This window comes from Ursus maritimus, unplaced genomic scaffold (genome assembly GCF_017311325.1).
Source record: "Ursus maritimus isolate PB19 unplaced genomic scaffold, ASM1731132v1 scaffold_35, whole genome shotgun sequence".
Lineage (NCBI taxonomy): Eukaryota > Metazoa > Chordata > Mammalia > Carnivora > Ursidae > Ursus > Ursus maritimus.
The window spans coordinates 9,234,528-9,250,080 of record NW_024426119.1 but is presented as its reverse complement, the minus strand read 5'-3'; the positions used below and the strand labels follow the sequence as shown (position 1 = coordinate 9,250,080).

General features: G+C 34.8%; 1 protein-coding gene across 1 annotated transcript in view; it reads left to right on the top strand.

Annotated features, from left to right (window-relative positions):
* UBR1 (ubiquitin protein ligase E3 component n-recognin 1) overlaps window positions 1-15,553 on the top strand; it is a 130,851-nt gene that overhangs the window by 80,075 nt on the left and 35,223 nt on the right. Inside the window, exons 28-33 of the mRNA XM_008702183.2 lie at window positions 2,781-2,867; window positions 3,854-4,035; window positions 8,135-8,340; window positions 9,734-9,827; window positions 10,595-10,744; window positions 14,276-14,373. Coding sequence (XP_008700405.1) covers window positions 2,781-2,867; window positions 3,854-4,035; window positions 8,135-8,340; window positions 9,734-9,827; window positions 10,595-10,744; window positions 14,276-14,373 — 817 coding nt within the window. The remainder of the gene's footprint in view (window positions 1-2,780; window positions 2,868-3,853; window positions 4,036-8,134; window positions 8,341-9,733; window positions 9,828-10,594; window positions 10,745-14,275; window positions 14,374-15,553) is intronic.

The window sequence follows — 15,553 nt, the reverse complement described above, 5'->3', positions numbered from 1 at the left end:
TATGAAGGAAGCACAATGAGGGAGGGAGAGGAAGGTAGGCAACAAGGTCAGAGGGGCAGCCAAGAGCCAGATCATGTAGGACCTGACAGCTGAGGGTAAGGTGGTAGATGTTATTTTTGAGAACAGTGGGAAACCATCGAAGGATTTTAAATGCTGTAATCTGGTCTCTACTTCTGTAAGATCACTGTGGCTCCGTGGTGTAAGTGGATTATAGGGGACAAAAGTAAAAGCAGGGAAACTATTAGAATATTGCTGCAGAGGGGTGCCTGGTTGGCTCAGTCAGTTAAGCGTCTGCCTTTGGCTCAGGTCGTGATCTCAGGGTCCTGGGATCGAGCCCCATGTCAGGCTCCCTCTTCTGCAGGGAGTCTGCTTCTCTCTCTCCCTCTACCCCTCCCCCCTGCTTGTGTTCTCCTTCTCTCTCTCTCTCTCAAATAAATAAATAAAATCTTAAAAAAAAAAAAAACACTGTTGCAGAAATCCTGTTGAGAAATGAGCATGACCAAGGCTCAGATGCAGATGGTGAGAGGCTGAACTGATTCAGGTGTAATTTGGTGGCAGAATGTATAGAATTTGCTGATAAATAATGGTGGAAAGGATAAGGGAGATCAGGGAGTCAAAACGGACTCGAATTTGGAGTTTGAACTGTTGAGTGGATACCACTGCCTTTGGAGAGGAGTGAATAAGGGGTAGGGAGAGAAGCCAGGAATATTACCTTAATGGGAAACCCTCCACATGGAAACATGAAGCCAAGATTATGGACTTTCCCCTCACTGTATTTAGTAAAAGATTCTGATGTGATCAGCTAGATATTGTTTTGGTAACTAGAATATAGAATGCTTATTTTCCATATTCCTATCAATTGGAGATCTTTGTACTGACTTGTACTTCAAGAAGTCAGCTTTTTTCATAACTAGAGATACTTCTTAAACATGCTGGATATAATTCTTATATAAGAATAAGATAAGATATAAATAAGAATCTTATTCTTATATCAATAATAAGAAACCTTATTATTAAGGTTTCTCTTGGAGTAGAATTCACAAGTATTTAGTATTTGTGTTAAATTTGCCAATATAATCATTTAAAAAATATAAAATGAAAACAGAAACAAGGTAGATAAGTATTCAGCTCTTATTAAGAAAATAAATTGGGGGGTTCAGGCTCAGTTAAGTGTTTGCCTTCGGCTCAGGTCATGATCCTGGGGTCCTAAAATCGAGCCCTGAGTTGGGCTCTCTGCTCAGTGGGGAGTCTGCTTCTCCCTCTCTCTCTCTGTCCCTTCCCCCCAACTCATGTGCACAGTCTCTCCCTCTCTCAAATAAATGAAATCTTAAAAAAGAAAAGAAAAGAAATCAGGGTGCCTGGGTAACTCAGTTCAACTCTTGATCTCTGCTCAGGTCTTGATCTCAGGGTTGTGAGTTCAAGTCCCACGTTGGTCTCCACAGTGGGCGTGGAGCCTACTCAAAAAAAAAAAAAAAGAAAGAAAAAAAAGAAATTAAACTACATTTAGTTCAAGATTTATATTCTGTAGATAGAATGTTATATATTGAAGATCTATTTCCAAAAATTTATTTTCTTTTAGAATACCAAAGTTCATTGTCAAAATATACAAAAAGTGCAAGCATCAACTCTTAACAATCATTAGGTATTTTCCCCAAATGTTTAATATAAAGTTGTGTTGTAAGTTCCTTGTGGGAGGTTTTTACACATGAGAATGGGAGTCCTTCAAAATATAAATAAGTTTTGTGGATGTACCATCCTATTGCTGAAACTTTGGTTTTTGTTAAAAAGAATGAGACTCATCTATATAAGCTATTGTGGAAATATCTTCACAGGTAAATGTTAAGGTGAAAAAGAGAGATAGGAAACAGTGTGTATGGTAGGGTTGCATTTGATGAAAATATATGTAAATATGGAGAAATATATATTCTGAATTTTTTTTCTGCAAAAAAAAATATTTTTTTAAAGATTTTATTTATTTATTTGACAGAGACAGCCAGCGAGAGAGGGAACACAAGCAGGGGGAGTGGGAGAGGAAGAAGCAGGCTCCTAGCGGAGGAGCCTGATGTGGGGCTTGATCCCACAATGCTGGGATCACGCCCTGAGCCGAAGGCAGATGCTTAACAACTGCGCTACCCAGGCGCCCCCCAAAAAAAATTTTTTTAAGAGAAGTCAGGGGAGGGGCAAAAGAAGAGGGATAGACGAGGGAGAGAGAATCTTAAGCAGGCTTCACACCCAGAGTGGAGCCCCAACGCAGGGCTTAGTCTCATGACCCTGAGATCATAACCTGAGTCAAAGTCAAGAGTTAGACACTTAACCAACTGAGCCACCCAGGTGCCCCTTAATCATCTTAATTTAGTTTAATTTTGGGGAGAGCAACTGGCATCAGGAAGAGGGGGTTTCACTTTCCATTTTGTTTTTTTGTCTTTATATGTCTTTTTCTTAAAAATGTTATTTTAAAGTAAAAAAAAATTTTTCCCCTGGCAAAAGTAGAGGTATGCTCATATCTGCAGATGGAATCAGCTGATTTTACTGCCTGCAACCTCCTTTTTAGGTATATTGCTCATCAGTGAGGGGAGGTGTTTGTCATAGGAGTCACTTTTTATATACTTAAACTATTTATATAACTATTTACATGTGTAACTATTTGTGTGTGTGAATATATTGTCAGGTTTAAGTCAAAGACATTTGGTGTGACATATGACAAAATCAAATTAGTGAATTTTTCTGTTTCTGGTCACTCTAACCAAATTTTCTTTTAACATTTCATCCATTTCTCACAGATGTTTGACACAGTGAAGCGATTAAGAGAAAAATCCTGTTTAATTGTAGCAACTACATCAGGATCAGAATCTATTAAGAATGATGAGGTAATAACATTATAAAAATGGTGATGTTCTTCTCTGTCTTTGAACTTTACTAGTGTAAGAGAGCTGCTGGATTTTTGTTAGAGGGAACCTGTTTGTTGTAAAGTCTGTGAGATGTCCATCTTCTTTTGTTCGTTGTATTTCTATAACACAGGGATTAGTATTTGACATATAGTTGTCCAATATAATATATGTATTTTATAAAAGCAGAGGAAATTGATGTACAGTGGAGCTCTGTTGGAAATACCATATTTTGTTAATTTTTAAAATATTCTGATGTCTGAAATTGGGTATATCCTATAATTAATGACTTCTTATAATTTAATTAGCCACATCCTTTTCCTACTAGAACATAAGATAATGGTACATCTTAGATTCAATGAAATGCAGTAATATTTAGGTTACAAATTTCTATAATATAACAAATCAGGTTTTGATGATTCTAATCTTAAAATTTTGAGAATATTGTTACTTGTGATTTTTTTTTTATTACTTGTGATACTTAACTATCCCTCCTAAAAGAAAAACACTGGACTTAAGTTAGATATAAACAATAAAAAGGCATCATACATCTCAGTAATATGTTTAAGTTCTCAGTCTTAGCAGTGCATATAGTAGTAACTATTAGATATCATCAAGTTGGGTAAAATTGATTAAATATCAGTGATTGAATGATTGACATATGATTTAAAAATTTTTTCTTTTAACTCTATTTCTTAATCTACCTGCATTGAGTATAAAAGGCAATTTATTAGATATTTAAGGTGCTTGGGGCTTTTACACTGAATTATTGAAACAATCAAAAGCTCAATTAGTTGTATGATATGATGGAGCCTGTATACTTATTTTGAGACATCAGATTGAATCTAGGCTTAAGCGGTGATCAAATTTTATCAGACTCTTACTCTAGGAAATTTTGCCTGACTGAACAGTATATGTAAATTTCAACAATGGATCTTACCTAATTTTTGTGGTTTCTTAATACCCAGATTACTCATGATAAGGAGAAAGCAGAGCGGAAAAGAAAAGCTGAAGCTGCTAGACTGCATCGCCAGAAGATCATGGCTCAGATGTCTGCTTTACAGAAAAACTTTATTGAAACTCACAAACTCATGTATGACAGCACCTCAGAAATGTCTGGGAAAGAAGACTCCATTATGGAGGAAGAGAGGTAAACCAAGCAAAACTAGAAATTAGCAACTCAGTTTTTTGGAGAAAAAAGGACATATTCATTTTAAATAAAATTTTTCCAAAATTTTTTTTATAGTAAGGGAAATTACATTATTTTTAAACAAAGGAAAGGCACAAGTGAAAGCTCTTAAGGTATTTATTGAATGTAAGTTTATGTTCATAAGCAGTTCAAGTGCACAAATAGTTTGTTGAGAGGCTTTATACACAAGAAGATAAAAAATGGGGGGGCGCCTGGGTGGCACAGCGGTTAAGCGTCTGCCTTCGGCTCAGGGCGTGATCCCGGCATTCTGGGATCCAGCCCCACATCAGGCTCTTCCATTATGAGCCTGCTTCTTCCTCTCCCACTCCCCCTGCTTGTGTTCCCTCTCTCGCTGGCTGTCTCTATGTCTGTCGAATAAATAAATAAAATCTTTAAAAAAAAAAAAAAAAAGAAGAAGAAGATAAAAAATGGGAATGGCAAAAATTAGATCAACTTCTGTTATCTTGTATGCACAGGCTCTTTTATTTATTTTTTTATGTTAAAAAAAAATCTAAGTACTAATTGTACTTTTTGTGTTTCTTTGAACTTATCTTAATTTTCTTTTATATTACGTATTGCAGAGTGTGTTACATATTGCACAGGGTTTTTTAGATGCACATTTATGTATCAGTTCAAATATCCCACATCATTTTTATGATTTCTTGTAAAAATGACTGCAGTTATTATAGATTGAAAACAAAAAATCCTTCATCTGAAAAAGATGGTTTATATTTATTTTTCTTTTTTTCTTAAAGAGAAAGAAGACAATGTGCTCATGGTTGTGGTCATGGATAGCACATTAGAAAACGGGAATCAGTAAATCTGGGTCCCACTGTGGTGTGCTCTTGGGGAAATCAGTTAACCTGCTAGGACTCATACTTTGTGGGATGTTATACGGTCACAGTGAGAAAAGGAGACAAAATGAGGGTACTTTTGATAGCATTCTGATTAAAATTATTGTAAATACCTCATGTGGCTTATTTTTAAAAAATAAGCTTCCACTGCTCTTTAAACAATGTGTGTTGTGGATAGTTTTAGAAAATTGCCTTTGCAATAACAGTAGAAACATTATACATTATATATCTGTAGTCCTGAAGTTGAATATGCTAACAAGGACCACTAAGAATAAAAATTATATATTTTAAAGATTAAAAAAAAGATATGAAGGTTAAGGTATCCTTGGCTGATGATAGTAATAAAACTAGAAATTAATACAAAACTTTAAACAATTAACAAGTTCTAGCCCTCTAGATACTACATATTAGCAACATACTGTTTAGAAAGTAATGAAAGAGTAAAGAAATTAGATATATTTATCCAAATAAGAGGATATAAGCAAGTATGTGCTCAGAGTTAATTAATGGCCTTAATACTTTTATTCTTTATTTTTTATTGCCTGATTGATTGCATACATAAAATTACCGTGTTCTCATTGAAAACAATTCAAATAATACAGTAAGTTCCCTTTGACCATCTTCTACATTCCTTATCTTTCTTCACGGATAACCATTGTTGATAAATAACTCTTGTTCTGTACCTCTTTCTGTGCATTTATTAATGTGCACATAAATTGTTTTGTGTTTTTTAATAGTTTATTTTACCATGCCTTTTGTTCTGCAGATTGCTTTTTACACAGTGTCTTATAAATCTTTTCATGTCACTGCATATAGATCTATGGTGTAGATTCTACATGATTCTTTATGACTACTGCATAGTAGTCCATAGTGTGTATATACAGTATTTTATTTATCAGACTTGGGGCATTTAAGTTGATTTTCCCTTATTTTCCAATTTTCCTTTATTATAAACAATGTGTCAGAACCTTTTTATATTTGCCTTCTTGTACAATTGTGTAAGTACTTGTCAAGGGTGGAATTAGTATGTGAAAGGGCTGAGTCATAATTATTTGAAATTTTAATAGATGTTGCCACAATGTCCTCCAGAGTAGTTTTACCAATTCATACTCCCAGCGGTTTTGAAAGTCCCTGTTTCCTTCATTTTCACCAATACTTACTATTATCAGTACCTGAAAAAATTAAATAATCAACATTATAAATCTGTGCCATTCTGAATTTCCCTGATTACTAGTTAGTACTAGGTTGAGCATCTTTTCATATGATTGTTCACTGGTCTGTTGTGTTTCGTCTTCTGGGAATTACCTGTTACTATCCTTTGCCCATCTCTGTTGGGTACTTTGCTTTTGTTTTACTGATCCTTAGAAGTCCTTTAAAATTATGGATACTAAACTTTGTTGCATGTTTCCCATATTTTGTCCCTAATTCTTTTAACATTAATTACGAAGTTTAGCCATAGAGAAGTTTTCATTGTTGATAAGGACAGATTTATCAGTCTTTTAGAGTTTTAATTTTTTGTATCTTAAGAAGGCTTTCTCAATCCCAAAGTCACAAATATATTTTCTTACATTTTTTGAAACAAAATTTTAATTACACAGCTATATTGGCACATTTTCCTTTTAAAAATCAAATGTTAGACATAGAGCTAAAGTTCTGTTTGAGCACTAACCTAGATCCAGGACCCCTTTCTGCCCTTCCTCAGAAGATATTCTGATTATAAGTTTTATGTTTATCCTGTCAGAATGGCTATTATGTTATTACATATAAGTATATGTAACTATAGAAATTATATAGTTCATTCAGTCTTTCATTTTATTTGCATAAGTGGTATGTGTCATTCTGCAACTTGTCATTTTCACTTAGAAATCTGCAACATGTTCTTATGTACAAAACGAGCTCAGTGTTTCTCAGTCTTGGCATTTGGGCAGCAGTTCTTTTTCATGCTCCGTGAATTGCAGGACAGTTAGCATTTCTAGCTCCTCATCCACTCATTCCAGTAATGTCCCCTAGTCCTTATGATAACCAAAAAAATAAACCTTACCCCACTTCTTGCTGAACACCTCCTATGAGGTTGTATCACACCTAGCTTTTTAAACTGCACCTTTTAAAAACTGCATAATATTCTGTATTATGTAATTTCATTTACATTGATGATTAACATTTAAGTTATTTCCAGTTTGTTGAACGTTCTGTGACGTTTCAGGAAGCTTCTTGCTCAGGTAAAGAGGCAGTATTGCAGAGTAGTTCAGAGCATAGCCTGTTAAGTCAGATCACATGGGTAAAATCCTGGCTGTACTACTTCATAGTGATGAGTTATTAGGTAAGTTTCTTATTGTGTCTAGGCCTCAGTTTCTTCATCTTAACAATGGAAGGTAATATTAGGACCTATCTCAGGATTGTTGGAAAGATTAAATGAGTTAACGTAATATAAAGTATTTGAAACGGTGCCTCACATTGCAATTAGTGCTTTATAAATACTTGCTGTTATTATATTATTATTACACACATTGAGTACATACTAAGAATTGCTAAATCATTAAGATGTAACTTTTTATTTTAATGCCTACGAAAATAGAATAGAAACTTAAATGCCTAAAAGGAGGGAATGGATAAAACTATTACCAGCGCATACAGTAAGAGTACTGTGCAGCCGTTTAAAAACAATGTTTCTGAAGAAATTTTAATGACATGAGAAAACAGTTAAGGTTCAAGTGACTAAAGCAGGATGAAAATCTGTAAATATGATATGATCTTAATTATGTAAAAAGAATGTTATAAATAGTGAACTAGACAGGAATATACAAATGGTTATCTCTAGGTTGTGAGTGTATAATGCTTTTTATTTTCTTCTTTATACTTTTCTAGATGTTCCAAAATTCCTTAGTAAGCATGTATTACTTTTATAATCAGAAAAAACTAATAAGCCAGCTTCTTGGTACAATAAATTAGGTATAATTATACAGTCTACTTTGTGATCTGCTTTTCTGCACTTGGCAGCCCAAAATGTATTTTCTAATAAGCAAATTAACTGATAAGAGTCAGAAAAATCAAGGGGAAAGATTTTAAGCTACTATTGCTAAGTTATCATTTTTATTTTACTATTTTTGTTCTTAAAGTTCTTGCCCTGCAGTTACTTAAAATCTACCAAAATATAAAGACAAGTGACCAAAATTTGTGTCCTCATTTCTGGTCGTTTCTCTTGGTAGCACCCCAGCAGTCAGTGACTACTCTAGAATTGCTTTGGGTCCTAAACGGGGTCCGACTATTACTGAAAAGGAGGTGCTGACATGCATCCTCTGCCAAGAAGAACAAGAGGTGAAAATAGAAAATAATGCCATGGTATTATCGGCCTGTGTCCAGAAATCCACCGCCTTAACGCAGAACAGGGGAAAACCTATAGAACTCTCAGGGGGTATGTATTGTTTAATAAATATCCTTTCGAGCATTTCTTTTTGTACTTCTATAATTAGAAAAAGTATTGAAAGAAGTTTGGGAATGAGACTGTATTTAGCTTTATTCAGTCAGATCACATTTTATCCATGTGTAAAATGGACTCTAGGTCTTTACATGCCACATTGGCTCCTTTGTTTAATTTTTTAATTGTAATTTTTGTTAACTTGGCCACATTGCTCAGTCTGTCTCTCTCCGCCCTATCTCCATTTCTCTTTGCTGAACCTTTTGAAGGTAGGATGCAGGCATATGACTTTCACCCTAAATATTTCCACATGCATTTTCTAAAACTAAGGATAATCTATTACATCTGTCATACCATTATAACATTTAAAAAGGTGAATAATAATTCAGGAACATCACCTAACGTAAAATCCATGTTTTGATTTTCCCAGTCGCCCTCAAAAAAAATTTTTTTTTAGCTAGACTTTTCTTTTTTCAGGATCCAGACATGTTTCATGCATTGCTTTTATTATGTCTATTTTAGTCTAATTTAATCTAAAATAGTCACTTAGCCCTTTTTTTTCATGATAACTTCTTTGAAAAATGCAGACCTATTGTTCTGTACAGTGTCTTACATTGTGGATTTGTCTGATTGTTGCCTCAAGATTAGATTCATGCTTTCTTGACAGGGACACTAATTAGGGTTTTTTTGTTTTGTTTTGTTTTTTTACATTGCATCAGAGTTAGCTGCTTTATAACATACCCTTGGAATAATAATAATAATGATAAAAAAGACTAACATTTATTGATTACTTACTGTATGCCAGGCACTTATTAAGTGCTTTTTTGTGTATTTACTCGCTTAATCCTCACAACAACTCTATGAGTTTGGTACCAATATTGAATCCATTTACAGATGAAGGAACTGAGGCAAGGCCCAAGGCCATGAGTTATATGTAATGAAACCAGATTTTGAACCACTTCATCTTTGCTTTTGGATTTATCCAGTAGATTACAATGCCTTAAATATCCCTTAAAAAGTAATTGAAATTACTCTTAAAATTGCAAAAGCAAATTGTGCTTGAATCACAGAAGATCACTTCAACAACTAAGACAAAGCAACTTAAACCTAATGTTCAGAATAAAAATGCAAATCAAAAATGCAGGGTGTCATTAATTCATACTAATTTTAAATCCTACTTGGAAGTCGAGCTTTTTATTTTTCTCTAAAATTTTTATTTACTATTAAGAATATATCTTCTGCTACCAAGATACTATGACAGTTTAGTAGGAAATTCCTAAGGAAGTTTATGGTTAGAAATTTAGACCTGAGAATCTCTTTTTTTTTTTTTCCATTTTATGACCATGGGGGAGATGAATACATACCTCCTCTTTTTGTCTTCCTGTACCAGAAACCGTGGACCCACTTTTCATGGATCCAGACTTGGCATATGGAACTTACACAGGAAGCTGTGGTCATGTAATGCATGCAGTGTGCTGGCAGAAGTAAGTTCTCCTGACATGTTTTGAAAGAAACTAGGAATAATTGAAGTTCACTAAAGGCCACAAAAGAATGTTTTCTCATGTCTTCTTTCCTTCCTTTTTTTGTAAATAATTGAAGCAGTTTTAATTACTAATTTTGTTTGCGTGATACTCATTATCACCATTAGAAATGGGTTAAAAAGTTATCAACTTTAAATTTTCACTACTCCTTTGTACTTCCTGGAGAGGAAGTACTTATGGAGTAAGCTAGTTGGTTGCTCTTGATCAGTATTTGTGTAAAAGAAGCTGTCATCTTTCTTCCTAAAAATCTCATTTCCCTGAAAACATAGAGTAAAAAGTACCTTTGAGATAAAATAGGACACCTCTAAAAGAGAAAAATTTAGAAATATAATTCCTAGGAAATCTTTTGTATAGAGTTCACCCTTTTGGCATTATTAAAATACATCATTTTCCTGTAATGGCCTTTACTCTTATAGTTAGCCATCGGAAACTTAGGGAAGTAGTGTCTATATTGTATTTCCATGCTTTTGGGTTAGGAGCCATGTTATGACTCAGTAGGATTATTTTAAATTTGTTTGTGCCCTGACGTGTCTTCCAGTTTGCCCCCAAAAGAATGGGTATCCTGTTTCTTCTGTAATTGTAGCTTGGGTATTGGGGCATGTAGATTCTAAAGACTTTTACTGAGGCAAAAATTCCAAATTTTTGTCACTTGGATTAGAACAAAGATAAATGTATCATTCTGAATGGACATATGCCTTGGAATTTTGCAGGTATTTTGAAGCTGTCCAACTGAGCTCTCAGCAGCGCATTCATGTTGACCTTTTTGATTTGGAGAGTGGAGAATATCTTTGCCCTCTTTGCAAGTCTCTGTGTAATACTGTGATCCCCATTATTCCTTTGCAACCTCAAAGGATAAACAGGTATATTTTAATTCATGTTTTGGTTAATTTTTTTAAAAGCTGTCTTTAATCCTTTCATTTGTGTCTGTTTTGATTAGATTGCTAGTTTCTTTTGCTATTTAAAGTAAGTAATACTTTTTCTTTTCGTAACTTTTATTCTACCTTTAAAATACGATAAAAATCCCCAGTTTTGGGTCTCTAAAATAGCTGTAATGTTCATTAACTCAAATCTGTGTGTTGTGTGTATCTTCTAACAGCCATGAAAGCAATAGAAAACTTGGATCTCTAGCTTAAGCATTCACATAAGGAGAGAAGATGCTGAGAAGATTCATTTCTTTCATATAGTCCTTTGACACCATTAGAATTACTCTTCAGAATTTGGTTTCTCTAAAGGTCTTTGTATTATTATTTTTAATTCTGTTTTTTCTGAAGATCCAGTTTTCTAGCTGTAGATACATGGACAAAATGTTAGCTAGAAAAATAAAAACTAGATTCATCGTGTATCTTTGGATAGCTTTTGAGTTTTTAGACTAAGTTTTTACACGTTTCTATGCTGACCATCTGTAAATGGAATTTAACAGCAAATTTATTCATTTGTTATGATAACTGTAACAATTGTATATTTCTATGTTGTCACTGTTGTACTTGATAACAGTATTATTATTGTTATTTTCTTAAAACTCAATGAATTTGTAATAATTTGCCTAAGTTTTGCTAAAGAAAATGATTTTGTTGATAAGACTTTTAACATGTTTACACAACAGAATGTTCAGGGGTGATAGGCTTGGCAATCAGGGTCAATAAGAAGTTGTTCTATCTCTACTATTCCAGGTCATCAGAAAACCTGATTTGGAAATTGTCTTCTACTCAGCATATAGGGACATAAAGTGTCATGTGTTAGGAAGAAGGTGGCATCGGAAGCATTTATCTTTTATTTTTTGAATAATTGATATATTCTAGGCACTCTACCAGGCACTTGCTACATTATTTTTTTTTAATACTCAAATAGCCTAATAAAGACAGGTACTGTTATTCCCATTTAAAAGATAAGGAATTGGAGACCATGAGTAGTTTTTACTTGTCCCAAGACAGACCCAGAATTTGAACCCACACCTGACTCCAAAGCCTTACCTAACTATACACATGAAGACAAAAATAAAACAAATCATAATAAAATTAAGTGACTTTTCCAACTTCTTGTTAGCTTGTAGAAGCCTTTTTTACACAGTGGTTTCCAAGTAAGGACTATTAAACATGTAAATTATTCTCTAAAGGAATATTCAGCACCTACTTCCCTTGATGTCTTTACAAATAGGACGCTTCAGGAGTGCCTGGGTGGCTTAGTCATTGAGCGCCTGGCTTTGGCTCAGGTCTTAATCTCAGGGTCCTGAGATCGAGCCCTTAGTTGGGCTCCCTGCTTGGTGGGGAGTCTGCTTCTCCCTCTCCCTCTACCCTTCCCCCCTCCTCCCTCCCATTCATGCTGTCTCTCTCTCTCTCTCTCTCTCTCAATAAATAAATAAAACCTTCGGGGGAAAAAAAAAAAAGAATAGGATGCTTCAGGGCAGTCCTTTCTAAAGTTAGACCAATCCTTACAACTGGGTCTCTTTGAACCCTGTGACACTTTTAGTGTGTAGTAACACCTTTGTTACTTAGGATCCGAAATACATAATTATACGTAACATTTCTATTAGGCCCTTGAACCTACCTATGTAGTTGAATATATTTGCCTCTTTTGTTTTTGGCAAATCAACAGGAGTATAATCTAAGATGTGAAAGTTGAGAGTGTATAAAAAACTTAAACTAGTAATAAACTGATATTTTTAAAGAATATTGGTCATAACCAATCATAATACACTTTCTGAGAACTGAAAAAATTCTCAGGTCAAATTTATGTCCAGATATGTGAATTTTGGCATAGTTCATTATATATTTTCACTTCACTCAAGACTGTCCTTTCAACAGTCCCTTTTAATAACATTGTTTCTAGTCTCCCTTGGTTGTTAATAAAAGTTTGGGTCAGGTCCCTGCCCTTATGGAATTTGTATTACAGAAAGGAGAGACCAACAATAAACATATGAATACAAAGTGTTGAGTATTGAGAAATACTATGACAAAACTAAAGCAGCAAGGTAAAGGGCTAGAAACAGACCGGGTGCGTGAGGCTATGGACACAGTCATCAGGGAGCTCTTCTTTGGGATAATGACATTTGGATAGGGACCTGAATGAAGTGAAGGACAAGTAGTGCTATTCTCTGGAAGAAGAGAATTTCAAGCACAGGCAATATAAAGAGCAAATGCCCTGAAGTAAGGATACATCAGCATGTTTGAGGCACAGCGTAAAGGCAGTATGCGTGGAATGTATTTTAAAAATACATAGTATTTTATGTGTGGTGGGAAACCATCGGAGTATTTTGAACAGAAGAGTGATACCAGATACATTTTAAAAGATCCTTCTGGCTGTTACACGATGAATACATAGATAATAATGAAGCACTGTTATGGAAGCAGGAGGAACAGTTAATGTATTGAAATAGTTCAGGTGAGGGATAATGTAACTTGGATTAGGGTAGTAACAGTGGAGGTAGAAAGAAGTGATCAACTTGGGATATATTTAGAAGGTAAAACCAGCAAGACTGGCTGCTGGGTTTGAGGGTGGGCTGTGAGAATCCGAGAAATCAGTGATGACACATAGTTTTTTATTTGAGTGACTAGAATGGTGATTCCATTTAATGACATTTGTTACTTCTAGGTGTTGGGCCTATCTTATTCCTTGTACTTTTAAAATTCTCCTCCCTCCCCAAACTACATTTTTACTTTTATTTATTTGTTTATTTTACTGAAATATAGTTGACACACAATATTACCTTAGTTTCAGTTGTACTGCATAGTAATTTGACAAGTCTGTACGTTATACTGTGCTCATCACAAGTGTAGCTACCATCTGGCACCATATAGCACTATTACAATACCATTGACTATATTCCCTATGCTGTACCTTCAACCCCATGACTTATTCTTTCCATAACTAAAAGCCTGTATTTCCCACTCCCCTTCACCCCTTTTGGCCCATTCCCCGCCCCCTCTGGCAGCCATGAGTTTGTCTTCGTATTTATGGGTCTTTTGTGCTTTGTTTGTTCCATTTGTTTTGTTTCTTAGATTCCACATATAAATGAAATCATATGGTATTTGTCTTTCTCTGTCTGACTTACTTCACTTAGCATAATACCCTCTAAATCTGTCCATGTTGTCACCAATGGCAAGATCTCACCCTTTTTTATGGCTGAGTAATATCCTGTTGTGTCTATATACCACATCTTCTTTATCCATTCATCTATCAATGGACACTTAGGTTGCTTCCATATTGTGGCTATTCTAAATGATGCTGAAACTACATTTTTAGACATATACGTTTCTATGACCTAGGAAGTTAATCTGAAGGAATTTGACTTTTTTATAACAGCCATTTATCCATAGTAGAAAGACTCTACAAGTTCATCATTTCAGTTTGACTTTGTGCCAATGGCTTAATAATTTTTAAATGTCATTTTTCAGTGAGAATGCAGAAGCTCTTGCTCAACTTTTGACCCTGGCACAATGGATACAGACTGTTCTGGCCAGAATATCAGGTTATAATATGAAACATGCCAAAGGTTTGCTTAAAATTATTTTATATTTAGCTGTGTGAGATTTAAGTGTCAGAGTCTTTAATTTTTTCTCAAGTACTTACTGCTCTAAAATACGGTTTGCCAATACAGATTTGTTGACTCTGTATTAGGAAGTAAAGGTTTTCAAAGCCAAGACTAAGTTTGGCTTAAATCACTTTACTTGATTAAATAATTTTCATACTGGCAAGCAATATGGACAGTGGTTAATCTGGAGTCACACTGGTTGGAGTTAAATCTTAGATCCATCGCTTACTGTCTCCGTGATCTTGGACAAGTTATTTAACCTCTCTGTGCCTCAACTTTCTTATTTGCAAGGTGGGAATAATAATAGTACCTATCTCACTAATTGAAGGATTGAGTTATCCTTGTAAAGTGAAACAGTGCATGGTACATAGTATAAGCATTAGCTGTTACTGTTACTAATTTTGTTACTATGTTGTTATTAATAACAAAAACAAAAATTTCAAAATTGTTACCTCATTTATATATTCCTTACAGTTGAGAGATAAGCCTATCAAAAGACTCTGAGAAGTTAAAAAAAAAAAAAGGCAGATTGACGAGGCAAGTCAAAATTTGAAGAATGCTTGGCAATGAGTTTCCTGGGTTTTTTCCTCCTTTATTTCCCAGCTTTGACCTCAGGATAGCCTGAGTCACAGAGCTTTGTAATGGGCATAAACAGCAAAAAATTCAAGAGAGATCCCCTCTTTCTGGCCAGAGGATCAGGAAAAGAAGCCCTTTACAACTGGAGAGTATAAAAGGAATTCCTGTTGTGGTTTTGTTTTGTTTTGTTTTGTTTTTTCATTTTCTGACCCTCTCCTGAGGTCAGCCCCAGTCATGGAGCTACAGTGCCATGGTGGCCATATAGACACATAAAATCCCAAGAGAAAACCAGTATCTCTGTCCAGAGGAACTGGAAAAAAAGGGACCTCTGTGTTTCAAAGGAGGCAGGGTGAATCCTCATGAGTTTTTTCTGTCTTTGACTCATAGCTTCACCCCACAGGTAATCCCAGTCACCTGAATCTGCTTGACAACAGAGGATACTAAAACTGAGAGAAACACGTCATTTTGGCCAGAGGAACTGGAAAAAGGGCCCCTTGGAGCTAGAGAATATGGGGGAAATCCCAGAGAGGAGAGAGCTATAGAAGGGAAATCTGTTTTTGAAACC